This window comes from Rhinoraja longicauda, chromosome 23, assembly GCF_053455715.1.
Source record: "Rhinoraja longicauda isolate Sanriku21f chromosome 23, sRhiLon1.1, whole genome shotgun sequence".
Taxonomy (NCBI): domain Eukaryota; kingdom Metazoa; phylum Chordata; class Chondrichthyes; order Rajiformes; family Arhynchobatidae; genus Rhinoraja; species Rhinoraja longicauda.
The window spans coordinates 13404517-13432419 of NC_135975.1; the positions used below are offsets into that span (position 1 = coordinate 13404517).

The 27903-nt window shown below is 38.0% G+C and overlaps 1 protein-coding gene across 6 annotated transcripts; it reads right to left on the reverse strand.

Annotated features, from left to right (window-relative positions):
- Nucleotides 1-509: 509 nt before the first annotated feature.
- Nucleotides 510-27595, reverse strand: rint1 (RAD50 interactor 1). Of its 6 annotated transcripts, none has more exons than XM_078419667.1 (13): nt 27085-27592; nt 24125-24366; nt 22002-22175; nt 20696-20845; nt 19084-19240; nt 17792-17902; nt 14388-14613; nt 12339-12476; nt 11463-11659; nt 8917-9131; nt 6095-6275; nt 2405-2523; nt 510-1261 (listed from the first exon to the last, which is right to left on the reverse strand). In XM_078419667.1, the coding sequence occupies exons 1-13, from the start codon at nt 27265-27267 to the stop codon at nt 1042-1044; spliced, it is 2313 nt and encodes a 770-aa protein (XP_078275793.1). In that variant the 5' UTR covers nt 27268-27592; the 3' UTR covers nt 510-1041. The 6 variants fall into 6 exon arrangements, 5 of the variants coding, with proteins under 5 accessions (XP_078275793.1, XP_078275792.1, XP_078275796.1 ...); XM_078419666.1 differs by having other exon boundaries at nt 11460-11659; nt 27085-27590; XR_013548784.1 differs by having other exon boundaries at nt 1130-1261; nt 6091-6275; nt 11460-11659; nt 27085-27594.
- Between the last annotated feature and the right edge of the window lie 308 nt (nt 27596-27903).

A 27903-nucleotide genomic window follows, 5' to 3' on the forward strand; every position in this document is an offset into this window, starting at 1 on the left:
TTCTCTCCAGCATCATTTGTCCCAGCTAAAAATAGAACACAAAAGGGTGCTTCTGTTCAGGGACCAACTGGAAATGAAGTAGACCAATGGCATAGGATGAGGGCTGCTTTCATGCTGAAAGAATGAAAACACGGGAGCAATTTTAATCGTGTAATTGTTTCTCCAGCATGCCCATAGACTGACAGATTGCTCACATCACATGCTAGCTAATTTTAGATTGCATTGATTTCCCACCAGGCACATTAGGTTAAAAATACTCCATTAAAATTCACATACCATGACTCTTTTGGCACACTCAGAATAAGGAAAGTTTTGTAATACATATGGCCCATTAAACTGCAATTTCCCACTGCTGAGATTTTGCACATCTCAGAAAGCTCCCAAAGGTAAGCCCTTGCTTCTTACCAACCTGATGTCTACAATTAATTTGCATCACATTAGAGAACTTTCTTCACTGATGTTCTAATGTAACAGTACAACAAGTAATTCATTAAAACAACACATGGTAAAAACAGCCAATCTGATTTAATCAGTTAACAAGTGAACAGTGGCAATGACACGTTGAAATTGGTTGAGATTTAATTAACCATCCTCAGCAATTTCATAATATTAATCCATAATATACTTGTGTACAAATATTAAAAGAGAATCAATTTTATCGCATGCACTTTTGTCATTCCAGGATACTGCACACGCCAGGATTTCATGATCTTGAAATAGCCTTTAATATGTCATTTTTATAGATTCTGAAGCTTGGAGCCAACTATCAAAATGTTTTTTTTATTAATAACAGCTGCTTACAATGAACAGATTATATATATATACACGTCAGTCCATCATTTAAATACATAGACTCCATTTTCCAGATAATTGTTTTTAATTCAATGGAATATAAAACTCAACAGTGCGGGTTGGCATTTTAGTCATTGTTTAATTCACAATTTATTTTCTGTTTACAATGCACAGCCTGCATGTTTGCAGAGAAGGGAAGCGTTATGTTACTATTCTGTTTCATCTTTAAATTTGGAGAAACATGTTTATTTATTTGCCTGAACTTGGCCAGTTTGTTCTTAGATTCAAAAGGATCTCAACGTCCTGCGGGGCCAGTTTATAAATTCCAATTTCATTCAGAGCTGCACTAGCTGTGGGCTGTTGAATGTTGGTCGTATCAGTCATGGTACCAGAAGTGGCCTGGAGCACTTCTCTCAGTAATAGTGCTGAACCCACATTCAGGTTTAAGATGATACACGCTTCTTTCACTCTAGATGAAAAAAAAAGTTTTAAGGGTTTGTCATATTTGGTACAATTATTATAGATTTTTGATTGTGCTGAATTTTTACACACTTGACAATTTCCAATCGATGAAAATATCTCTAGATCACAGACATGTCATTTCTTAATAATGTAGATAAAAGATGGATTGTTTCTAATTAAGGGGTAACAGAGATAGACTTTATTTCAATATACATCAACAGTCTAAGACATGTGTTATAAACATTTGATTGTATCAAATTAGGAAAAATTCAAAGGTGGCAAATATAATTAGAATATATTTTGCACATAACTGTTCAGTTTTTATGAGAAATGCATAAGAACATGGAAGTACTGGTTGAAGTGATGAGCATATAACAGGAAGAATTATGAAGTCATAGAAAAGACAATGCGTAGTTACCAAGATGATATGAAGAATGAACTTAGAGAACTACTGGCTAGCTGCAGTATACACAGAAGCATTTTCTGCATTTATAGGGGTTTTGTCCATTTTCTTTATTTTCACTATTACATTTTTGTTAAATTAAATTATCAAAAACCTTTTTCAATTATCTAATGGCAACTTAATGTGCTTTTAAATACATGCAATTTATCCCCTTCTGTCATAGATGGATCCCTCACCCACGGTCCACTGTGTCCCATAGTTCTGCCATTGCTCCCACCCCTCCATCCAAAGCATTCATTCTCTCTAGCACAAGCATAGTATCTGAAGTGTGTACCACCTATAAATATTCCTTGCAGTTACTCTAATTGGTAATACATCCCAAACCCATGGTCTCTTCCACCAGGAAGGATAGGGGCAACATGTGCATGGAACCTCCAACTATATGTTCCACATCATTACATATCGTCCTGACTGAATTTATATCAGTGTTCAAGATCTGGAACTTCCTACTCAACAGCATTGTGGAAGTATCTTCATGAGAAGGACTGCAGTTCCCGTACAATTAAAGGTGGGGGCCATTTAGGATGCCCAGATCCTAAAATTTATGTAAGCAAAGAAACTGTTTGCCCTCCCCTCACACCAAAATCAATGGCTTAATTGAAGTGGTCTCTGCACAAAAAATATGTCTGTGTAATACTATCAATTAATGCTGCTCAGAAATATTACGTTTGCACTCAATTTACTTACTGCTTGAAGTAGTTTTCTGGTCTCTTGCAATAGTGAGCAAACAGTGGGAAAAGATTGCGTGCCATGTCAAACTGGAGCTGTGCTGAACCACCTTCATTGAAGTGATTTGCCAATATAATCTGCAATTAAAAATAAAGTGAAACTATTACAATATTCAAGGGTAATCAACTTTACGATCACACATACTTGAAGTCTTTTATTACTTGCATTCAGATTACTCATGAGCAGTGCATTACACAACTCCCAAATGTTAACTCCCTCAAAAGAAAACTATGGTTATATATTCAAAGAGCATTTTTTCTACCAAAAAATTCTGCATGAAATCAAAATTGATGGGCAAAAGATTTTTATACCCAGTTCTTGCGGATGCTAATTGAAAACACCCCTCTGATAGCTTTAAGGATGCTATGTCAAACATAACCGTCTGCTTCCTGTCACTGAACCAATTTGGATCCAATCAGCAACTCTCTCTTAGATCCAAAAAGCTTTGCTTTTTGATTGGCCTACCTTGTGGGTGTATCCAAAGCTTTAATAAGATTCATGCAGAATACATCAAACATACTGCTCTCATCAAACCTCCTTGTTACTTCCTCAAGGTATTCAATCGTTAGTTGACATTATCTTGCCATAACACATTTATAAAAGGACACGAAGTGCTGGTGTAACTCAGCAGTTCAGCATTCATGTTGACTATATTTAATATGTGCCTCTTTAAATGAAGGTTTACACAGCCCCTAAGAATTACCTACCACCAAAATTAAAGTAGCCAGCCTGCAATTATTTGATTTATTCACCCTCATTAAACAATAGTCCCAAGTCAATAGTCCTCCAATCTCTGGCATTACTACTGGAGATTTAAAAGTGACAGCTTCTGCAATTTTCCCCCATGCTTTGTTAATAGCCTAGGATATTTCCTTTGCTGATTCTTTACCTTTAATGATGTTACCCTACTACCACTTTTGCTGTTATTCCATTTAACATTTGATACTCTTCCTCCATAACTACATTTTTTTACCAGTACCAGGCCATTTCTTTCATAGTTATCCTCCTGCTCTTTATATCCAAAAATATATTTATTTATTTTTTGTCATTTTACTTCCCAGTAGCTTTTCACATTTTCCTTTAAATTTCACCCCTTTGTTTTCTAGATTCCTCCAGTTTCTGCAGTACTAAGCTCTCAGTGTTCTACATAAACTACCTCTTTTGCCTCATCCTCCCCTCTGTGCGCAGGCTCTAGATTTGGCAGACCCAGCCCTTTTCTTTTATGGGAACATGTTTAGCTTGAACTCCATGAACCTGCTTCTAAAATTCCATTGCTCTAACCTTTACTTATCTTCAAATAGCTGTTTCCAGGCTACTTTTGCTGAATTGCTGCTCAGCCTAACAAAATTGGCTTTATCCCAATTTATATTGTTTACTTCCTTTTATCCATGCCCTTTTCCATAATTATTTTTGAGATAACTGAATTATCACTGAGAGGACAAATGTAAGAGGAAAGTGTACAATAAATGGCAGGACATTTTGGAGCATTAATGTACAGCGGGTCTTGGGGTGTAAGTCCAACGCTTCTGAAGTGGTAAAACAAGAAGATGGAATAGTCAAGATGGTGCCTGGTATACTTGCCTTCAAATGGTCAGGCACTGCATATAAAAATAAGGAAGTCTTGTTGCAACAGTGTAAAACTTTGGTAAGGCCACATTTGAAGAATTGTATGCAGTTTTGGTTTCCGTATTGCACAAACGATTTGGAGGCTTTGGAGAGGGTGAAAAAGAGGTTCACCAGGATGCTTCCCGAATTAGACTTTTAAACATAAGGAGAGGTTGGACACATTTAGATTATTTTCTCTGAGGTAGCAGAAGTTGAGCAGTGACCTGACAGTATATAAAATTATGAGAGGCAGGTTAGACGGTCAAAAATCCTTTTCCCCCAAGATGAAATTGTCAAAGACTAAAGGGCACAGATTTAATGTGAGAGGTGGAAAGATTAAAGGAGATGTGCAAAACAAGTTTTCTTTTAAACAAAGAGTTGTAGAACTTTGGAACACACTGCCAGATAGATGGTGGAAACAGAAAAATTTAGGCATGCACCTGAACAGGCAGCAGATGGAGAGGTATAGACCACCTGCAAACAGATGGGATTAGTTTAAATTGGCATGAGGGCCAGCGCGGACAACGTGGGCTGAAAGGCCGGATCATGAACTGCATTGTTTGATGTCCTACACAAAATCCTCACCCACTCTTTCCATCTGCTCAACTCTATTCCCTGAAACTACATCCAGAATTGCACTATTACCAACCCTATCCACCAGCCCTGAGAAATATCAAGAAAGAACAATTGGTCTTGTTTCATTAAAAGATTCCTCTGAATAAAAAATTGAGGTTATATACTCTCTGGACCTATTACATTGACTCTGGCATACATTACGATACGATCCAATGTTAGGGTGATTGAAATCACCCATTATTATTGATCCCCTATTGCTTCTGCATGTCAGAAATTTACCTATAAAGCTGCTTGTCTATCTCCCTTGGACTCCCAGTCTCTCTGCTCGTTTTGATCATTAACAACTCATACTGTCTCGTTGATTCATTTTGACATTTTATCCTACTTTATTATTTTATTTTATTATTTTTTTCATATTTCAGATACAGCGCAGAAACAGGCCTTTTCGGCCCACCAAGTCTGCGCCGCCCAGTGATCCCCGCACACTAACACTATTAACACTATCCTACACACACTAGGGACAATTTTTACATTTTACCCAGTCAATTAACCTACATACCTGTACGTCTTTGGAGTGTGGGAGGAAACCGAAGATCTCGGAGAATACCCACGCAGGTCACGGGGAGAACGTACAAACTCTGTACAGTACAGCACCCGTAGTCAGGATCGAACCTGAGTCTCTGGCGCTGCATTCGTTGTAAAGCAGCAACTCTACCGCTGTGCTACCGTGCCGCCCTGTGATTGTTTTGATTGTTTTGTTTAGTGACTATTGCCAATCACCTCGTTTTTAGTATTCGTCACCCATATCATCAGAATGGAACAAGAAATAATCTATTTTTATTAACTGTGAGATCAAATGCAAAATTAAGTGTAAGAGATTTATAAAATCAAGTATGAGTTGAGGCAAAGTAATTAACTTTCAAGATGAAGGCATGAGGCAGTATGTTCAAATTTAAAACTGGAATGGATCGATGGATAAGAGAAAAGAGGATGGAGGACTATGAGAACAGGACTGCTTAGTATGAGAAATACATGCCAATGCAACCTGAGCTAAATTGCCTGGTTCATGGAGAGTTTTGTTTCAAGTCAATGACTTCTCAATAGGTTGTTCATTGGTAATACAGAATTGAGTGACATTTTCTGGCTCAGAAATAGTCACTGAAACAATTTACAATGCATTTAACTTATTTTTAAAATCTAAAATAGATTAAGATTTCTTCTTTCAATTACTTATAAGATGATTCGATGTACAAGGCTTAGTGTAGGAAAATAACTGCAGATGCTGGTACAAATCGAAGGTATCACAAAATGTTGGAGTAACTCAGCAGGTCAGGCAGCATCTAGGAGAGAAGGAAAGGGTGGTGTTTTGGGTCGAGACCCTTCAGACAAGGCTTAATCACTCAAGCAAGTTTAAACAAGCTATAATCATAATATCTTATTTGTTTTATAAAAAAAAAATGTACCTACATCTTGATAGATGAATAGGTCCAACTTCTCAGCAAGCATTTGCCAAAATGATTTAAAAAGTGAATGGCAAAGTTCCTGCTCCAACTGCAGTAATAGGTCTCGTAGAGTCAGTAAGAGTGGACAGGCTGAACTAGACAAGGACATCACTGCTTGATCTGACTGAGATGGCAAAAACAACCACCTGTTAAACAAATAACATATTAATGATTCCATAATGCAGGTGATATAAATGTACACACTAAAAAAGAACATCCAATTCCTATCCCTTGGAAACTATAAACCTAACCAGTGAAAAGCAGTTACTGCACACAAAATAACAAACACTGCAGCAATAGCTTGTGATTTAATTAAATAAAACAAAACTTATCGATAGTTCAATCTGATCATATCTGGGATCATACAATTAACACAGCATTTATTGAGCTGCAAAATGGTTGTTTCAGAAACTTTGAAAAATTAAAGTAGATATAAAGTTTCAAAAGAACTTATGTAAGAACTATTGCACCCGATTTCAAGTGTAAACTAATGGAAAGAATATAAGCATAATTAATTGTTTTTACTGGTACAAAGATTAGCATCAATATGCATTATTTTAATTATGTAGTTCTCTATTTTGTAATTGGTTTGTATTGAGGCAGGAGCGAGAAAAAGACAGATTTCATCAATGAAATTGCACAATGGCATAGCAATTAGCACAACTACCACAAACCTTTGGTGACCTGGATTTGATCAGGACATTAGGTACTGTTGTTTATTCACACGTTTTCCCTGTGACCACAAATGTTTTCTCTATGAAATAGCATGTGTAGATTGGAGATGTTAATAGGGATGCGAGAAAAGAAACCGAATTTAACAGAAAGGACACAATAGGTAATAATGGAACACATCATTAATTTTGACATGTAGTTTAGACATACAGCGCGGATACAGGCCTTTCAGCCCACCAAGTCCACACCAACCAGCGATCCCCGCACACGAACACTATCCTACATACACTAGGGACAATCATTACGTTTATATCAAGCCAATTAACCTACAAACCTGTACGTCTTTGGAGTGTGGGAAGAAACCGAAGATCTTGGAGAAAACCCACGCAGATCATGGGGAGAACGTGCAAACTCCGTACAGACAGCACCCGTAGTCAGGATCAAACCCGGATCTATGGCGCTGTAAGACAGTTGCTCTACCGCTAGGCCACCCTGCTGCCCAGACTGTAACAAAATATTTTTGTTGTATCTTTGGAAGGATTTAATAGGACGTGCTAATTATTGGTAAGCTGCTGGCATTTCATTTTAATAGTCCAATCTTAGGAGTATAAACACATTCAGCTTGCATGATTTTTTAAGAAGTTTCATTTACAAGCAGAACTGTTTGATCATGTAATATTTTGCCACAGGAAGTGCTAGAAGGAAAGGTCATTATCTCTGGCATCAACCTGAACTTATTTAGTATTTTAATACAGTAAAGTGTTGCGTGGACGGTTTATCAAAGAAAAGTTGGCACTGAAACGTAAGGTTCAGTGCTAGGACCCCAGTTATTTACAATGTATATTAATGATTTGGACGAGGGAATTGAATGCAACATCTCTAAGTTTGCGGATGACACGAAGCTGGGTGGCAGTGTTAGCTGCGAGGAGGATGCTAGGAGGCTGCAGTGTGACTTGGATAGATTAGGCGAGTGGGCAAATGCATGGCAGATGCAATATAAATGTGGATAAATGTGAGGTTATCCACTTTGGCGGCAAGAACAGGAAAGCAGAGTATTACCTGAATGGTGAACAATTAGGAGAAGGGGAGATGCAACGTGACCTGGGTGTCATGGTGCACCAGTCATTGAAAGCAAGCGTGCAGGTGCAGCAGGCAGTGAAGAAAGCGAATGGTATGTTGGCATTCATAGCAAGAGGATTTGAGTTTAGGAGCAGGGAGGTTCTACTGCAGTTGTACAGTGCCTTGGTGAGACCGCACCTGGAGTATTGTGTACAGTTTTGGTCTCCTAATCTGAGGAAAGACGTTCTTGCCTTAGAGGGAGTACAGAGAAGGTTCACTAGATTGATCCCTGGGATGGCGGGACTTTCATATGAAGAAAGACTGGATAGACTAGGCTTGTACTCGCTGGAATTTAGAAGACTGAGGGGGGATCTTATAGAAACATATAAAATTCTTAAGGGGTTGGACAGGCTAGATGCGGGAAGATTGTTCCCGATGTTGGGGGAGTCCAGAACCAGGGGTCACAGCTTAAGGATAAGGGGGAAGTCTTTTAGGACCGTGATGAGAAAACATTTCTTCACACAGAGAGTGGTGAGTCTGTGGAATTCTCTGCCACAGAAGGTAGTTGAGGCCAGTTCATTGGCTATATTTAAGAGGGAGTTAGATGTGGCCCTTTTTGTAAAGGGATCAGGGGTATGGAGAGAAGGCAGGTACAGGTTACTGAGCTGGATGATCAGCCATGATCATATTGAATGGCGGTGCAGGCTCGAAGGGCCGAATGGCCTACTCCTGCACCTATTTTCTATGTTTCTATGTTTTTTTCTGATTTCTCTGTCATTAAGTATGAAAAGATACAGATTTATAAAATAGATAGATGGATTATTTAAAACTTATCAAGATATTTATAAACACATTTTTAACCATTTCACCTAATCTGGTGAGGATGCTAACAAGTTCCTTGGTTTTTATACGCTCACTCCTCTGCTATAGATTATCTTCATTGAACTCTCTGCTATTTAAAACAGAGATTGGCTTATAATATTCAACATCTATTCCCATCTTAAATGAGGGTGATTTCTCCCAACATGCCTGAAAATGTAATTTAATAATAGTCACCTTTCTTTCTTGTAAAGTTTTGCTTTGTCTTTCACTTCTCTGAAGACATGCTCTACTTGTCGTGTCAACATATCGTGTCGGAGACGCTCTAGCAAATCAATCATATTATCAAAGACAGAGCTTTCAAGAGATGCTAGCTGGCCAAGTTGCAACTCAGTCATAGTGTTGGTCTCTCCACAAGCCTCAATTGCTGCTTGCTGAAGCTGGAGGAAGAACTAATCAAAACCAAAGCCATTACTAAAAATGGAGAATATATTTTTGATGCAATTTCAAAACATGCAATTTATCCCTCTTTAAATAAGGAAAAATGCAGCCATACTCAATATTTCAATATACTCAATATTTATTGTAATGTATTGCTTCTCATTTACTATACCAAATTTAATTTGTCTAGTTAAAACATCACATTATTAACTTCATTATTAAGGTTTCACATCTCTTATCTAATCCCTCTCAACCTCCTACCCTTTGTGTGTTTAAGAATAAACATATATATTAAATTATTGTATTAATAACAATGAATACACAATCTACACTGACATGTAACTATATTTTATTAACAATCTTTCAGCTGATCACTAAATTAAAACTTTTGCTCCCTATTCTGATTTTTAACCATTCCTGATCAACCCCCAAAATAATCACCTCCATAGAATTAAATGCAGAAAACATGATTGGGAAGTTTACTGATGATTTGTGTAAAAAGGTGATTGACTGATTTACAGTGAGAAAGCAAGCTGTAGACAATACGAATCAATGGACTAAACATTTCAAATGGCATTCAATCTGAAAAATTAAAAGTCAATACTTTTATGGTAGAGATTATGCTAAGGCAATACCTAAGAAATGGTTGGATACTGAAGAATGGTGAATGCATAAAGTTAATGCCTAGAAATGACAAAAGTAAAATGGAAAGGTGGTTAATATGGTGAATGGGATATTTTCCTTCATTGACTGAAATGTAGAATACAACATCAGAGATGTAATGCTGAGGCTCCATAAGGCACTGGTAAGGCCACATTTGGAATATTGTGAGCAATTTTGGGCACCATAACTGAGGAAGGATGTGCTGGCTCTGGAGAGGATCCAGAGGAGGTTTACAAGAATGATCCGAGGAATGAGTAAGTTAACCTGTGATGTGCATTTGGCCGGTACTCGTTAGAGTTTAGAAGAATGAGGGGGAACCTCTGAAACATACAGAATAGTGAAAGGCTTGGATAGAGTGAATGTGGAGAGGATGTTTTCACTAGTGGGAGAGTCTAGGACTAGAGGTCATAGAATTAAAGGACGTTCTTTTAGGAAGGAGATGGGGAGAAATTTCTTTAGTCAGAGGGTGGTGAATCTGTGGAATTCTTTGCCACGGAAGACTGGAGGCCGTCAGTGGATATTTTTAAGGAAGAGATAGATTCTTGATTAGTACAGGTGTCAGAGGTTATGGGGAGAAGAGGGGTTAGGAGGGGGAATGGGGTTAGAAGGAAGAGATAGATCAGCCATGATTGAATGGCAGAGTAGACTTGATGGGCCGAAAGGCCTAATTCCACTCCTATCATGATCTTATCATAAGGCTAGAATTGTGTAAAATATTAGAAAGTGAAAAGTGTCTACATTTCTAGACAACAGAATATTAGCTGGATGTGACAACACTTTTAAAAATAAGGTTGTTATATTGAAATAATATACAATTATGAGATGTCTAAATATGTTAAATGGTAATGAAAAATGTCTATGAGAATTGCAGCCTGAAATTCAAAAAATTGCAGCTGAGTTGCAAACAAGACAGAGAAAAATGATTATTAATTAAACACAACGTCAGTAGGCATGTATGTTTGGGGGTATTGGAGAGTGGTGGGAGAGATGCAGCTTGAACTACATAAATGTTTTAAAACATTTAAATAATGCAATTAAACAATGTCTGTAGAGAGATTTGCCTGCGTTACAATTTCTCGTAAATGATTGGTTTGATTTATGGAGACTGCGGCAGAAATAGCTGAGTGTGGGGTCTAGATTTAAGTGTGCAGATGGGAAATCCTGGGAGCGGCTGAAAAGGAGCTCAAAGAACCCGAGAACAGCCAAGAGAGAGGCCAGAGGCCTTCAAAGCAGCAGTGGGTTTGATGATCTAGCCAAGGGTGTGGAAGGAAGCCTGTTAATGTAGAATTGGCAGTTCAGGGATGATTTAGGGACTATTACCCTTATTAAAGACAGCAATAAGTAGGGAGCATAGATTTATGGTAATACTTAAGGATTATAGGGCAAGTGAATTAATGACAAACTGGCAAGTCAACTGCTATTTCTAGAATTATGTGTGCAAAGTGGCTGCCTCATTAAAGTTCAAATGATTGAAAGATAGGCATGATAAGGGATGATAGCAAACTCAGCCTCACACCATTCCATAATATTAAGTCAATTGTCACCAATCTATATTACTCTAAGATTGGATTGAGGTGCTATAACACTAGCATAGTTATTTTGAAGCAAATGTATTGTTTTTTGCTATAAAACAGAATTTCTCTTAAGTACTATGGTAGAGATATGAATCTTCTTACTACATTATTTGCCCAGTCTGCTAATATTGCTGCGATATAGTTGACAGCATTTAGAATCGCACAATAACGGGATCCTAGTGGAGAACGGGTTTCTTCCTTCATCACTTGAGTCAGACGAATCCTGAAATCATCTATCAGCTCTTTCTGAAGTTCCAAAAACTGCAGTTTACGGCCAGCTGTAGGAAGACCCTTGTACCGGTCTGTTAAGAGAAAGTGTGAATTGTGGCTATTCAGCAATTCAGTGATTTATTTAAAAAAAATAAAACTAATATTATCTGTACAGAAGGTTTCAATTTGAGTCTTTTGAACTTAATATACTCACAGAATTCCTACTTTTAATTTAACATTCATACTTACTGAAAATATAAATTCATTTTTTTTAAAAAGCTTATGGAATGACAAAAAAATTACCCAGTAACAATTCTTAATGTTGGTGGTGTTTTTTTAGAGACTGAATTAGATATAATATACACCGATAAACTAATTTTCTATATTGTTTAAAAAAAAATCAAATTCTACATTTTGATTGTGTGATAGATTATGAAAATTAGGAAACCTAATGAACTATAGAATAATTTCACTTGTGAAGAAGAACCAAACGAGAGTACATCAATATAATACATAATATCATAAAAGGAACACAAAAGAACATTCATTTGAAATAATGTTAATCGGGGACTTGCTCCTAGTTGTGTGTTTAGGTAAATGGTACAGAGGCACTTTGAAAAATTAGAACACTACATTAGGAAGTAGGAAATAGTGGCTTATGCTTATTTATCCAGACAATGCAATGTGGGAGGTGACTCCTGGAACATGAACACTGGCATGAAATGCTTGATCTTGTGTTGTATATTCTATGTAAATCTAAATTATCTTTACCTGTAATCACTAATAGAAGTGTCATGAATGTTTCAGCACAATCTGGAGCTTTCATCTCATCCACGTCCATAATGTCCTTGTACTGGGATGTCCATGCAGCTTCTGAAGACAACACTGAATCCATCTTTTCTAAAGCAACTGAAAGTCAAGCAACTGAAAGTTCAACCATAATTGAGGGCTTGTTCATTTTAAAAACAAGCAAAATGTGTGGAGACACAATTAACTGCAGAATCTGGTTTACAAAAAAGACATAAATTGCTGGAATAACTCAGCCGGTCAGGCAGCATCCCTGGAGAACAAACATAGCTGATGTTTCGTGTCGGGACCCTTCAGGCCGATTGGGGGGCGGGGGAGCTAGAAGATAGATGGGAGTAGGACAAAGCCTGGCAATGATAGGTGAGTATTGTTTTAATAGGCAGATGGTTGGACAAAGGCCAGAGATGAAAAGGCAGAAAGTATGCAATAAAGATGGAAGAGTGAAGTGTGAAGCTAGAAGGATATAGGTAGAAGAGGATGAGGATGGGGGAGGAGGGGAGAAATAGGTGTAAATCCAGGTGGGGAACAGGGACAGGATGGGTGGGGGGTTGAAGAAGAATGAATGTTTGTAGGTTAGTTACCTAAAATTGGAGTATTCACTGTTCATACCTTTAGGTTGTAAGCACCCAAGCAGACTCTTTGAGGTACATTTCCTTTACTTTGTGCGTGGCCTCACTCTGGCAATGGAGGAGGCCCAGGAAGAGAAAGAACAGAATGGGAACGGGAAGGGGAGTTAAAAATTGTTAAATTGTTGAGGGTGGCGCAGTGGTAGAGTTGCTGCCACAGCGCCAGACACCCGGGTTTGATCCTGATTAAAAGTACTGCCTATACGGAGTATGTACGTTCTCCCTCTGACCACGTGGGTTTTCTTCAGATGTTCCAGTTTCCGGCCATAAACCAGACAGATTTGTAGGTTTTGGTTAAAAAATGCAAATTGTTCCTAGTGTGTGGGATAGTGGTCGGCGCAGCATCGGTAGGCCAAGGGGCCTGTTTCCACACTGTATTTTTAAAGTCTAATGTCTAAACCGAGAGATCCAGCAGGCCCTGGTGAACCGAGTGCAAGTGTTCAGCGAAACCATCGCCAAGTCTACGCTTGGTCTCACCGATGTAAAGGAGGCCACATCGGGAACACCGGATGCAGTAGATGAGGTCAGAGGAGGTGTACGTGAACCACTATCTCACCTGGAAGGATTACTGGGGTCCCTGAATGGATGGAAGGGAGGAGGTACAAGGACAGGTGTCTCATCTCCTAAGGTTGCAGTGCAAAGTATCTGCGGATGAGGTGGCTTGGATGGGAAGAGATGAATGAACCAAAGAGTTGCAGAGGAAGCGGTCTCTGCGGAAGGTGGAAAAGGGAGGGGATGGGAAGATGGTGAGATCACGTTGGCGGAAATGTTGGAGAATGATGTGTTGGGGTGATGGGGTGAAAGGTACGGATCTGGAGAACTCTATACTTGTTATGTCTACGGGGTGGGGGAGCGACAGCAGAACTACAGGATACAGAGAGACACGGGTGAAGGATTCTTCCATGAGAGCAGGGGGGGGAAAGAGGATAACTCGGATGTACTAGAATGGAATGTCTTATTTGGGAGCAGATGCAGTGGAGATGGAGAAATTTCGAGTAAATGATAGAATCTTTGCAAGAGGCAGGGTGGGAAGAAATGTAGTCCAAATGGGAGTCGGTAGGCTTGTAGTACATATCTGTCAATAGTCTATCCCCTGTGATGGAGACAGAGAGATCAAGAAAAGGGAGAGGTGCCAGAGACATTAGAAAGATATAGAAAGTGAGAGGAGTTAAAAGAGAACACGTCAGCAATGTGTGTGCATTTTTCCATTCAGCATGACATACTACTTTATACATGCAGCGGCTTCATATATATTTATTGCACAGGATACATATGCAACAATGAACTAACTTTATTTTCACTGCACTGATCTATCATGCAATAGATATTAAGTGTCTTATGGAAAAAAAAGAATTACTTTTCCAGTACAGACAATGTTTATGCTTACATTTTCTTTCCACTGTCAACCATTTCTGAAAGCAGGTCTCCTCTGAGAGAATGTGCATACAGTTTGGGAGGCTGTTAATATATCCATGGGCATTATGCAGTTCTTTTTCAAACAACAATATTTCATCTACCATGTGACAAAACAGGTTGTCATCGTAGAGGAGCCTTGGAACATCAGCAGACATCTTCTCCAAAACCAGCATTACAAGACCCCGTGAGAACTCCAGCTAAATGATAAGGACAGGTGGAGACATGTTACTGGAACCATTTAGACTAAATACTGTCAAGTTTCATTATGATTGAAATTAAAATAAAATCTGATAATACAATCTATATTTTGTAGATCTCCCTTATGAATACAAAGAATAACAAAATATATACAGTGCCCTCTATAATGTTTGGGACAAAGACCCATCATTTATTTATTTACCTCTGTACTCCACAATTTGAGATTTGTAATAGAAAAAAAATCACATGTGGTTAAAGTGCACATTGTCAGATTTTAATAAAGGCCATTTTTATCCATTTTGGTTTCACCATGTAGAAATTACAGCAGTGTTTATATATAGTCCCCCCCATTTCAGGGCACCATAATGTTTGGGACACAGCAATGTCAAGTAAATGAAAATAGTCATGTTTAGTATTTTGTTGCATATCCTTTGCATGCAATGACTGCTTAAAGTCTGCGATTCATTGACATCACCAGTTGCTGGGTGTCTTCTCTGGTGATGCTCTGTATTGCAGCCATCTTTAGCTTATGCTTGTTTGGGGACTAGTCCCCTTCAGTTTTCTCTTCAGTATATAAAAGGCATGCTCAATTGGGTTCAGATCGGTTGAATGACTTGGCCATTCAAGAATTGACCATTTTTTAGCTTTGAAAAACTCCTTTGTTGCTTTAGCAGTATGTTTGGGATCATTGTCTTGCTGTAGAGTGAACTGCCGGCCAATGAGTTTTGAGCCATTTGTTTGAACTTGAGCAGATAGTATGTGTCTATACACTTCAGAATTCATTATGGTATTACCATCAGCAGTTGTATCATCAATGAAGATAAGTGAGCCAGTTACCTTCAGCAGCCATACATGCTCAGGCCATAACACCCCCACCACCGTGTTTCACAGATGAAGTGGTATGCTTTGGATCTTGGGCAGTTCCTTCTCTCCTCCATACTTTGCTCTTGCCATCACTCAGATATAAGTTAATCTTTGTCTCATCTGTCCACAAGACCTTTTTCCAGAACTGTGGTTGCTCTTTTAAGTACTTCTTGGCAAACTGTAACCTGTCCATCCTATTTTTGCAACTAACCAGTGGTTTGCGTCTTGCAGTTTAGCCTCTGTATTTCTGTTCATTAAGTCTTCTGCGGACTGTAGTCATTGACAAATCTACACCTGACTCCTGAAGAGTGTTTCTGATCTGTCGGACAGGTGTTTGGGGATTTTTCTTTATTATAGAGAGAATTCTTCTGTCATCAGCTGTGGAGGTCTTCCTTGGCCTGCCAGTCTCTTTGCAATTAGTAAGCTCACCAGTGCTCTCTTTCTTCTTAATGATGTTCCAAACAGTTGATTTTAGTAAGCCTAAGGTTTGGCTGATGTCTCTAACAGTTTTATTCTTGTTTCTCAATCTCATAATGGCTTCTTTGACTTTCATTGGCACAACTTTGGTCCTCATGTTGATAAACAGCAATAAAAGTTTCTAAAGGTGATGGAAAGATTGGAGGAAAGACTAGGTGCTGAGAGCTCTCTTATACCTGCATTAAGGAGGCAATTAATCACACCTTGGCAATTACAAACGCCTGTGAAGCCATGTGTCCCAAACATTAATGTGCCCTGAAATGGGAGGCCATGTATAAACACAGCTGTAATTTCTACATGGTGAAACCAAAATGTATAAAAATGGCCTTTAATAAAATCTGACAATGTGCACTTTAACCACATGTGATTTCTTTTCTGGAGTACAGAGGCAAATAAATAAATTATGGGTCTTTGTCCCAAACATTATGCAACTGTAGTTTTAGCTGCATAGAGGAAATGCAGAACTTTGTCAGTAATAGACATTAGGAATAGTGGTGTAAAATAAAAGTAAATAAAATTAGACATGATGGAAAACTAAAATTTTAAAAATACAGAAAATGCTGGAAGTGCTCAGCACATTCCACTTCTACCCGAAATAATCAACAGTTCAGGTCAAAGACTTGTCATCAAAACTGATAAAGGCTTTTTGACCTGAAATTTTTATTCTCTTTCTCTTCCCACTAGTGTAAAATTATCTACTCCTCTCTTTTCCAATCTTAATTTCAAAAGTCAAAATAAATGACTTAATTATTCAAAAAACGATTGATCAAAAACATATTCAAAGGCTTCCCTATATTCAGGTAATAAAAATGTTACACATATGTAACAATGAAAGTTCTCAAAATTAGGACAAGTTCATTAAAACATATTTCTAAACATCTTGTTCATGGAAATGAGGCACGGTCGGCACGGTAGCGCAGCGGTAGAGTTGCTGCTTTACAGCGAATATGCAGCGAATATGCAGCGCCGGAGACTCAGGTTCGATCCTGACTACAGGTGCTGCACTGTAAGGAGTTTATACGTTCTCCCCGTGATCTTCGGTTTCCTCCCACACTCCAAAGACGTACAGGTATGTAGGTTAATTGGCTGGGTAAATGTAAAAAAAAATAAAAAATTGTCCCTAGTGGGTGTAGGATAGTGTTAATGTACGGGGATCGCTGGGCGGCACGGACTTGGAGGGCCGAAAAGGCCTGTTTCCGGCTGTATATATATGATATGATATATGATATGAAATATGGCGAGAATAGAATTGAGCAAAGAATCAAAGGAAAATAATAGAATAATGGGTGGAAAGATAAAATAATCTTCAAATATGAAATGATAGAGACTTTTTAACAAATCAAACGAATATCAGTTTGGAACTTTCTTTATATACTTCCCTCGTCTTTCATGCTCCAAAAAACATTGAATAACATGCATGTATAAGCTAAAAAATTACATTAAGGCAATCTTACAAAACACACTATTTCTTAATTATACATTGCCATGCCTACAGAGCGAATACCTCACAGCTCTGGGTTCAATCCTGACATCTGTTGTTATCTTATACGGAATTTGCATACACTCCTTGAGACCTCATAGGTTTCCTCTTTGTCCTCCAAGGAGGTGCAGGCTGCTAAGTTAACTGCTCCGTAAGTGTTAAAATCTGGGCGTAGTTCATGGGAACGTGGGAAAATAAAATGAGATTGGTGTATTATTAGCATAAAATGTGTGTCTGTGCTTGCGTGGACTTAGTGTACCAAAGAAACTGTTTCTGTGCTGCAAGGATCTCTAACTCTTTATATAACTGGTTTCTAGAAAGCTTAATTCCCTGAATAAAACTATACAGAAACTTACCCTCGCATCCAAAGGAGGGCCTGTTTTATCTATTATGGGCTGAATTTTCTGTTCAAAAAACTGGGTGTGGTTTCCAATCCACATCAACACCTGTGTTAGGTACCACTCTGGCTACAGAAACAGAAATAAATTATGTTCTACCAGTTCCAACAATATTCCTAATGTTTAAACCTGACTTAATGTCAAGACTAGAACTAAGCACAACTTTTAGAATGTATTTTAAAGGAATTCTAAAGCAAGTAAAGGTCAGTTCAAAGTGGAAGTTAGGTTATAATCTCTAATGCCTTGTTCATATGGATTAACTCTACTGAAACATAGTTATTTCAAAATAACAGTTTAAAATACTAAAATTGCAAACTAAAACCTCAAATATAAATCAACATTGATTTAAAAATAATTTCTTATGTCTACTTGAGAAAAATACAAGATATTGGAATCTTTATTACTGAAGCAGAGGCAGCTAAAAAGATTTAAGATTTTATTTACACAATGAAATTTACCTTGTGTCTTGAGAAAGGGATTATTAGACCACACTTAATTTTGTATTTAATAATTTTTATACTTTCCAATAACATAGAACCAAAAATATTTGGTTCATTAAGTCTGTGCTGGTTCTCAAAACAATCCCATTTCTTCACTTATTTCCTTGTAACCCGGATTGTATTTTTGGAGATAGGAACAGTTTACCAGATGGAAGTGCTGTGATAGAGACCACTGTACTTTTTAATGAATTGAAGTGTGTTGTTTGTTGGTTGTTTTCAGTTGTGCTAACATGAACTGGAATAGATTTCATTATGTGCAGTAACTTTCAGTATATTAACTTAATTAAGTTATACAAAAGTTAAATAACTGAGCAATATTATCTCCACTCATTTGTTCACCACATGGAAACCTCTAAAAATGTAAATATTAAAATAATCATATTGAGTAAAAGTTCCATACATATCTACAAATATAACTCTCCACGAGAAAGTGATCAACCCTTAACTTTTCCAGAATTGTATGCACGTGGAGTCATTTGCAAATGCTGTTCCTTCACAGCCATTTACAAAATCTGGCCACCGTCTGCACCAGCCAAACTCACACAATGGGAGCATACATGACTATTGGGTTAATACATGAAATAAAGATGGGAATAGTTGACAATGATTTTATCCAGAACTTTAAATATTTCAATGAAAACCATCGCAAAGAACGCATTGGGACAGTAAATTTAAAATAGTTATGTCTGGCTAAGGTAGAATTTGTTGCATTACTTCATCTTACATAGCAGTTTCAATAAATTACCAAACCTTGTTTAGCATATTCGTTTGTCTGTTGCCAGAAAAGTGATATTTAAATCTCTTCTGTAGTGGTAGCAGCATAAGCTGAATAGGAATTGCAATAGGCACGGATGGTGGGATATCATACTTCTCTGGCAACTGTTTTGGCTTAGTTATTAGTTCATCTCTGCAGCAACTAGTTAAGGATAACTTTAGTCCAACTGTCCAAAGAGAGTTAAAAAAAATCCTAAAATTTTAGTCAGTGAAAACATCAAGTACTTGTACAAAGATCCATAATTTTATCAACAGAAATGATTGTATATAATTATTTAGTATAAGAAAATAACTGCAGATGCTGGTACAAATCGAAGGTATTTATTCACAAAATGCTGGAGTAACTCAGCAGGTCAGGCAGCACCTCAGGAGAGAAGGAATGGGTGACGTTTCGGGTCGAGACCCTTCTTCAGACTGAATGTATATAATTATTTAATTTAATAGTTAGAATAAGGTTGTAAATGTGTCAAAACTATAATGCATAACACAACCTATGTAGTTAAAATACAGAATTTAGTAAAAACAAAATAAAATCTCTTCTTACGCTGGAAATATGAAAATAAAAAAGGCAACTGAATAGTCCTAAGGCAAAAGATCTGCTAGGGTGCTAATCTATATTCACCCAAGAAGTCCATTGAATGTCAGTCAATTGCTAAATGTTTACAACATTGTTGGTGATATTTATAAATTGGAATTTGAATCCCTCGTCCATCTCCATTTCAGTACAATTGTTATAGACAGGGGTGTGCACTCAACCCTGCTTCCTGAAGTCGATGATCACCTACTTCATTTTGCTGACTTTGAGGGAGCAGTTGTTGTCTTGATACCATGCTAAGTTCTCCTTCTCCTTCCTGAACCCCAACTCATCATTGTTTGAGATATGGCCCACAGCAGCAGTGTCAGTTGCAAACCTGTAAATGGAGTTGGAATAGGATTTGCCTGCACCATTGCACATAGGGAGTATAGTAATGGACATCTATTTTTTTAATTTTGAAGTCATTTAAATCCAAACCGTTTTAGGCTTTTTACCAACAGCACAGTCTGACTCTGACAAATATTTAGCACCATCTACTGGTCAAAAGTAGTTCCTGTATCAGTAAAATGATATTTACAGAAATCATTAAATAAAATCCAAATAAATATTTTCTGACCTCCCTTATTAAAAAAATCCATCGATAAGCAAATTGAAAAATTAGCCAAATTAGGTTCACATTTTTATTTTATTTCAAATTAAGTTTATTACATGTTCCAAGGTTGATGTGCATACATATGCAGCATTATTAATAAATAATATATTTTTCTCCTGTTCCCATCTCCATCCCAGGGCAGATTTCGGTGAGATGGCCATTCATTTTACCACTACGGAGTCAGTTTGGGCTGTGAAATATGCAAGTTTAAGTCATGCAAGATTAATCTCACAAGAGCACCTTAGCTCCAGTCATTTTCTACCCAATCTGTAATTAAAATTAGGTCTTTATAATGACAAAATGTAATGGAACTAGCTTTAAATTTTCCAGCAAAGTATAAATCAGAGGGAAATCCACATGCATGAAATAAGATAATCATATGTGTAATTGAAAAAGGATACGATGTCTGCAACTTGAGGAGTTGAATGAATAATGTTTCTAGGTTATTGTGAAGTTCTGTTGAATTTGCCGCTGAAGCCAGTGCAGGAGCCTGCACTTGCTGGGGTCCAATTAAAGGCCAATGCAATTGCTTTAAGACTTCTTCAAAATCACTGCATGGAAGAAATATTTAATGATTTTTTAATAAACAGATTACCCTCTCACAAAAATTTATTATAAGTTACAGATAATAAAAACATAACCCAAAGTAGTGGTAATCTTGCCCCCAAACTGTAAAGTAACATTTGATGATTCGTGTATAAGAAGATACAGATCCCTTAAATTATCATGCAATCTTCAGAAATGTTATGAGTGGTAAAAAAAAGTTTTTTGCGGCCTCTAAAATACTGTAAGTCTTAGAAGGGAAGAATGTTACTAAGAATGCAGAAAACGTAAAAAAATATCCACAAGTGAAATACTTTAATTTTAAATTTCTTATCATCTATTTTTTAATCCAGGCTCTCCTCACTTTTTGCTTTTCTGTGAATTACTTACGTGATCTTTTGATGTAACAGTGTAATAACTGCCCTATTTCTCATCTGTAATCTCTGTAACCATCTTCAGTCTCAATTGCATACACAAGTTTTGTAACATTGGTCAGGACTTCAATCTTTTGTCCCATGACCACTCTAGAAAACAGTTCTCTCATGTTAAAACTGGATGTGGACTTCTATTCCAATAATATGTTTGGGTGCATATGAGTGGCTACCTCATTGGGAAATGCATGTTGTACATCTGCAAAGTCTGTAGGAAGCGCCTGTGGTCCAGTTGTCTTGAACTTCCTTGCTTTTTGACAAAGAACATGCTCTATCAATACCGTTCGGTAGCAGCTATGCCTCAGTCAACCCACTTTAAAATAATTCTCAGATATTTTCCTCAATATCAAAGTAGAAGAAAGTCATCTTAGGTTCTGTGGGACTACATAAGCAATGATATTCACGATAATAGGTTCTTGGAAATTATGCGGATGAAGGGATAGAAGATAACAGAGGAATGTGGTCTGGTAATAAAAGATCAGCCATGATCTTCCTGAATGACTGAGTCGTTTTGAGCAGCCAAACAGCCTACTGTTTTTTCTTATGTTTTACAGTTAACCTAGAAAATATTAACAGCTGATAATTGTAGGTGATCTTAACAGTCAAAAGAAAAAATTGACCACTTGTTCTTCTGGAATTTATCATTGTCATCTTTTATTCTATTACATACATTAAAAATAACATTATATTTTTCTTCTAGCAGCTGATATTTTAGGTTTAAAAAAATACTTACTTAGTCAATCGGTCCTTGAGAATTTTGTGCCAGAATTTGACAGTGGATCTTATAAAATTGAGCAGATGAGTACAAGATGATTCTTGAAGCTTTATATCTAATTCTGCCATGGATACCAGGGTATTGGCAGCATCTGAGACACTATTTGTCATTAAGTGCTGCTGAATGCAGTCGCTGGGGAGAAAACAATTTAAACAGAAAAATTGCACTAAGTAAATTTGATAATAATACAGTACTCACATTGCCACTAGAATTTTTGTGAAAGGAGATCACAGGCTTCACCTAGCATCTAGCAAGTCTTTCAAAACTGTGGGATTTTATATCAATGGATAGCCAATGAGATTAAAGAACCTCTATTAAATAATAATGATGGAAGAAATGGAAGGGCGGCACGGTAGCACAGTGGTGCAGTTGCTGCCTTGTTGCGAATGCAGCGCTGGAGACCTAGGTTCGATCCCGACTACGGGTGCTTGTCTGTACGGAGTTTGTACTTTCTCCCCGTGAGCTGCGTGGGTTTTCTGCATAAAGGGGAAGTGAATAAATGAATGAATGAATGAATGAATAAGTTTATTGGCCAAGTATGCATATACAAGGAATGTGCCTTGGTGCTCCGCTCACAAATGACAACACAAACATACACACAATTAAGAATAAAGCATAACCACATCAAAACAATAAGGATACAACATTATGGTCTAAACATGTAGGTGAAAATAAACCAGAGCAAAAAAGAGACTACAGACTTTGGTTATTGAGTAGAACTATCACTCGTGGAAAAAAACTGTTTTTATGCCTGGCTGTGGCTGCTTTGACAGTCCGGAGTCACCTTCCAGAGGGAAGTGCTTCGAAGAGTTTGTGGCCAGGGTGAGAGGGGTCAGTCCAATCAGGGTAGTGTCATCCGCAAACGTGAGTAGCTTGACAGAGTAGTCTGTGGAGATGCAGTCATTGGTGTAGAGAGAGTAAAGGAGAGGGGAGAGTACGCAGCCTTGCGGAGCTCCTATGCTGAGGGTCTGCGGGTCCGAGATGTGCTTTCCCAGCCTCACATGCTGCTTCCTGTCCGTCAGGAAGTTGATGACCCACTGACAGAGGGGTTCAGGCACAGTCAGCTGGGAGAGTTTGTAGTGTAGTAGCTCTGGCACAATGGTGTTAAAAGCAGAGCTAAAGTCCACAAACAGAATCCTGGCATAAGTCCCCTGGTGGTCTAGGTACTGGAGGATGAAGTGCAGGCCTAGATTGACTGCGTCGTCCACCGATCTACTGGCCCTATATGCAAACTGCAGGGGGTCCAGCAGGAGGTTTGTGATTTTTTCAGCTGGGCTAGCACAAGTCTTTCAAAGGTCTACAGAGGTGAGTGCGACAGGCCTGTAGTCATTAAGACCAGTGATCCTTGTCTTTTTGGGTACAAGGATAATAGTGGAGACCTATTTAAGAGTGACTTAAAGAAAAACATTTTTTATTGCAACATGTGGCTAGAATCTAGAAAAGTACAGCCTTCAGAAGTGCTGAAGGAAGGTTCAATTGTGGCCTTCAAGAACAAACTGGATAAATATATGCCAAAAATTTTCACAAGGCTGCAGAGAAATGGCGAGTGGGGTTAACTGGAAAAAGATAGCTTCGGTTGAGAATTGATGCAGACATGAAGGCAAATGGCCTCCTTCTGTACTGTAGTTATTCTATCATGAAAAATGAGTTCGACTGGTAGGAAACTTAACCAAATATTGTAGATAATTATCTTTCGGAGAAACTACAGACAGGACCAATCTTTTGTAAACCCATAAGGCTAAACAAGTTGACAATATTGTTGGGAGGAAGAATATCAGGTCAACTTGAGTTAGCTACTCAAACACCATAAAAAGATATAAAACGCTGGGTAAGCAGGCTGCATATCTGGAGAACATGGGTAGGTGACTTTTCGGGTTGGGACTGTTCGGAAGGGTCCCACTTTGTGTCTCTTTTTGTAAACCAGTATCTGCAGTTCCTTGTATACATATCGCTACTCAAACACCATTCCTGATATTCCCTGTGTGTATCTATGCTATTAACTTTTATTGGCTCACACTTTCATAAATATGAATTATTTTAAATCAGTCAAATAGGTACCAATGCAAAAGCAGCATGTTTACCTTAACTCTTCTATTTGTGAAATCCATTTCAAGTACCAAAGGTGCCGCTCAATCTCTTCAATCTGTCCAATCAATACCTTCAGTTCTTCAATCAATGGCTGGGCAGTAACTAGATGATTGTTGATAAACTCAGCTAAAATTGCCTCTTTCTTAATTATGCCATTTAGCAACTTCTTGGAGTTTTCAGCATTCTTGAAAGCATTTTCAATTTTTTTGGGCACTTCAGATGAGACAGTAAAAACCTATATCAATTTTAACACACAACATTGAATTAGGTTAATGATATTAAATAAATTTGCAAAGATACATGCTTTAGAAATGATTACTTCAGCTCAAAAATACTTGGGATCCCAAATTTAGGATTTGGGCTAAAATTGGAAGTGGGAATTTGCTCATGTGCATTATCAAAGGGCAAAATTTCACATAACTTTGTATTAATTAAAATTATAAACTTCAGAAACACACATAAAAAGTTCTATATATGCATTTTAATACTACAATAACTGAATATCTTTGTTGTCAATCTTCAAATCTCAATCATTAAAATTAATATTTTTGGCTCATCATCCAGATGTTTTACTTGTTTCACAGCAAAAGAATGTGATGTGAAACGCTGATTATTTAAAATTTGGAAACCCCATTTAGTTTGTCTCTCTCTAGCAGTCATGCTACCAAAGGGGGGGGGGGGGGGGAGAATCTGTGCCCAGAATTCTATTCTGAGTGGCGTGAATATATCCAGAAAAGGAGCAACAGTGGGGTTAGTTTGAAAAGTGCAGAGTATGTGCTTTCCATGGGGTGGCAAACACATGAAGTGGTTTTCATTCCAGACCACATGCACTTAATTTTGGGTAGCATACACAATGATTCTGAGGGGAGGGCTTGATTTATATTCCTGAATATCTCGTGTCAAGGCCAAAAGTTAGTTAGTGGAAGGTTTTCAACAAATAATATTACCAATGAGCTTCACCAGTGGACCTTGGAATGGTTTTTGCAATACCCAACATTGCCATACCCAACATTGGAATTATTTTTTTTGATGCACAAGGAAATCTATCCTCTGAACCTATTCCAGATCAGATAAAGCAAGGATATGTCCTGACTGGCTACAAAAACATTTTGAATAAAGTAGATCACTATTTTTAGCAGGAAGACCCCTTAAATGCTAAATTCAATAATTAAGTTTTCACTCCAGGTAAAAGCAGGTAAAATGGATGAGTGGGTCGGCTGCCAGGCCAAGCTGAACTGTCCATTGGGGCCTCAGCAGCAGGTAGGCCCTGACATCTCCACAGAGATAAACACATCAACAAAACAAGCTGTTCTAAAGATTTCCCCTTATAATCATGCTAATATTTAATATCAATGAAAGGATCACTATTCAATATGGATCTGTATTTTTTGTGAAAAGCTTTCCATCCATTCAGATTAACACGGAGTGCTCAGAAAATCTCTACTCATTTAATTAAGCATTGTTTTACTGAAGATTTTTTTACAAACAAATATCTCTCCAGTTGTATTGCATCAACAAATGGTAGCTAAATGAATGCTGCCTGAATCATGACCAACTAACTAGGATTTCATATAATGTGCTAAATATACCATCACCAGATATGACACTTTTCCAAATTTAAAATGTTGTTGCTTAAATGAAGTTGGGACTGGAGATAGACACAAAAGCTGGAGTAACTCAGCGGGACAGGCAGCAGGAGAGAAGGAATGAGTGACGTTTCGGGTCGAGACAAGTCTCAAGAAGGGTCTTGACCTGAAATGTCACTCATTCCTTCTCTCCAGAGATGCTGCCTGTCCTGCTGAGTTACTCCTGTTTTTTATGTTCATCGTCGGTTTAAACCAGCATCCGCAGTTCCTTCTTACACATGTTGGGACTGTAATTGAAAATATTATCAACTTGTCCCTATCCCATCAGAGGCACAAACACTTTCAGCCACTGCTACACAACCATAAAAGATACCAGATAGATACAAAAAGCTCGAGTAACTCAGATGGGTCAGATAGCATCTCTGGAGAAAAGGAATAGGTGATGTTCTGAAGATGGGTCTAGTAATCTATTCCTTTTCTCCAGAGACGCTGAGTTACTCCAATTTTTTGTGTGTATCATTGGTTTAAACCAGCATCTGCAGTTCTTTCGTACACATAAAATACACCAACTGCTCCATCCCCTGGTCCCATTTTCCAAAATGTGGGCATCAGGCTGTGGTATGATCTAGATCTGTGGTGTTTAGTATTGGAGATCTGGAATTATACAATGTTACAGCCAGATATTCAACAGCTTTGGCGGGCCTTGCAAGCTTAAACCTCTCACAAGGACAAACCGGGTAGCAGCATAAGTGGCAAAGATGTATCGCTTTTGGATGAGCTCAATGCCTTTTATGCATACTTTGAAAGTAATGACACACAGACACAAGCTCCCACAGCACCTGAAGTCCCTATAATCTCAGACTTTGGAGCCAACATCGGAGCATCCTACAAGAAGGTGGACTGAAGCAAATTAACTTCTGCCTCAAAAATGACCTGGATCCAATATAATTAGTATTGTTGTATTAATTATTCATACCAGAACCTGTTTGTTCTAAACATTACTAATAAATAATACTGAATGCTTCTGATGTAATTCCAATGTAAATAATGCAAACCCCATTCAATGATTGCACCAAAAGCCATTCTTTCCTTCATCGGCGGGGTGTAATATGTAATTTCTCCCATTTGAAATCGCGATTGATTATTTCCAAATCTTTCTGTACAGCTACAACTACAGATAGACATACATAAAGAAAGCACTTTACACGTGTGATTCGCATCAGTGTTCCATATTTAGTTAGTCACTGGTAGATTTAATTATTAAAGATGTACAAGGGTGTTACTTTATGAATGCATCTTGGGGAAAAGAGCTGCGAGAAGCTGCTGACCCCCAAATAAATCTAGGGGCCGAGGCCCGGCCTTCGTACCTGCTCCTCCAGAGTTTTTTTGTACAGCGCTAGCTCCTCTGTTATTTGAGGGAGTCTCTTTAAAGATTTGGGGTCGTTTCCCAACTCTTTCTCTATGAACTTGGCTACATGCTGCGTTATTTCGCAGCTCTCCTCGTTCACCGCGGGGTCCTCCTCCGCCGCCATTGTGCTGACGGCAGACATCACCAGATCCGGGCACCCGCACCGTCACTATGGAGACTCGCGGCAGCGCCGAGCTTCGGCCGCGGACAAAATGGGCGAGGCAGCAGCGACTGCAGAGTGAACACGGAGTAAACACAGTTCAGATCAGACTTAGCTTTTCTTCCACTAGATCTTTTCCTTTTGCAAATTCACGAACCTCAAAAACAGTGACAACTTTACACACTGGCGAGGGGCGGTGGATATACATTGTGCCTCCTGACTTCTGTTGCAAGTCAACAGCCCACAGTATAAATAACACCAGTTTCAATATGTACTGTATTGTGAAAGTAAACTTTTCATAAACATATGCTTGGTTTAAAGATGTCATAAATCCAACTCATTTTCCCGGTATAATGGTCATTTGTAATTAGTGACAGATCTGATGTAATCCTTAACATCTCAAAATTAAATCATGGTTCATAAATTTGTATAGAGAACAATATAAATTTCACAAAACCTCATAATACCCACTTTCTGCGAACCTCCACAACGGATGCAAATACTTAATGCTTGTAAAGAAATGTATTCAATAATATTATCAACATCCAAGAAAATAAATATGCTGTAACGGTGGGACTGTACCGTGTACCAGATCTTTGTCTGCGCTACTCTTCCCTG

Bases quoted from the DNA above. Each gene is read 5' to 3' on its own strand.
- rint1 (XM_078419666.1), bottom strand. From the start codon at position 27,267: ATGTCTGCCGTCAGCACAATGGCGGCGGAGGAGGACCCCGCGGTGAAC. The intron at 24,367-27,084 runs GTACGAAGGCCG...AAATTGATATAG, and splicing joins AAAAAACTCTGGAGGAGCAG to GTTTTTACTGTCTCATCTGA. The intron at 9,132-11,459 runs GTAAGAAGATTC...GGTTTTGATTAG, and splicing joins CAGACTGGGCAAATAATGTA to TTCTTCCTCCAGCTTCAGCA.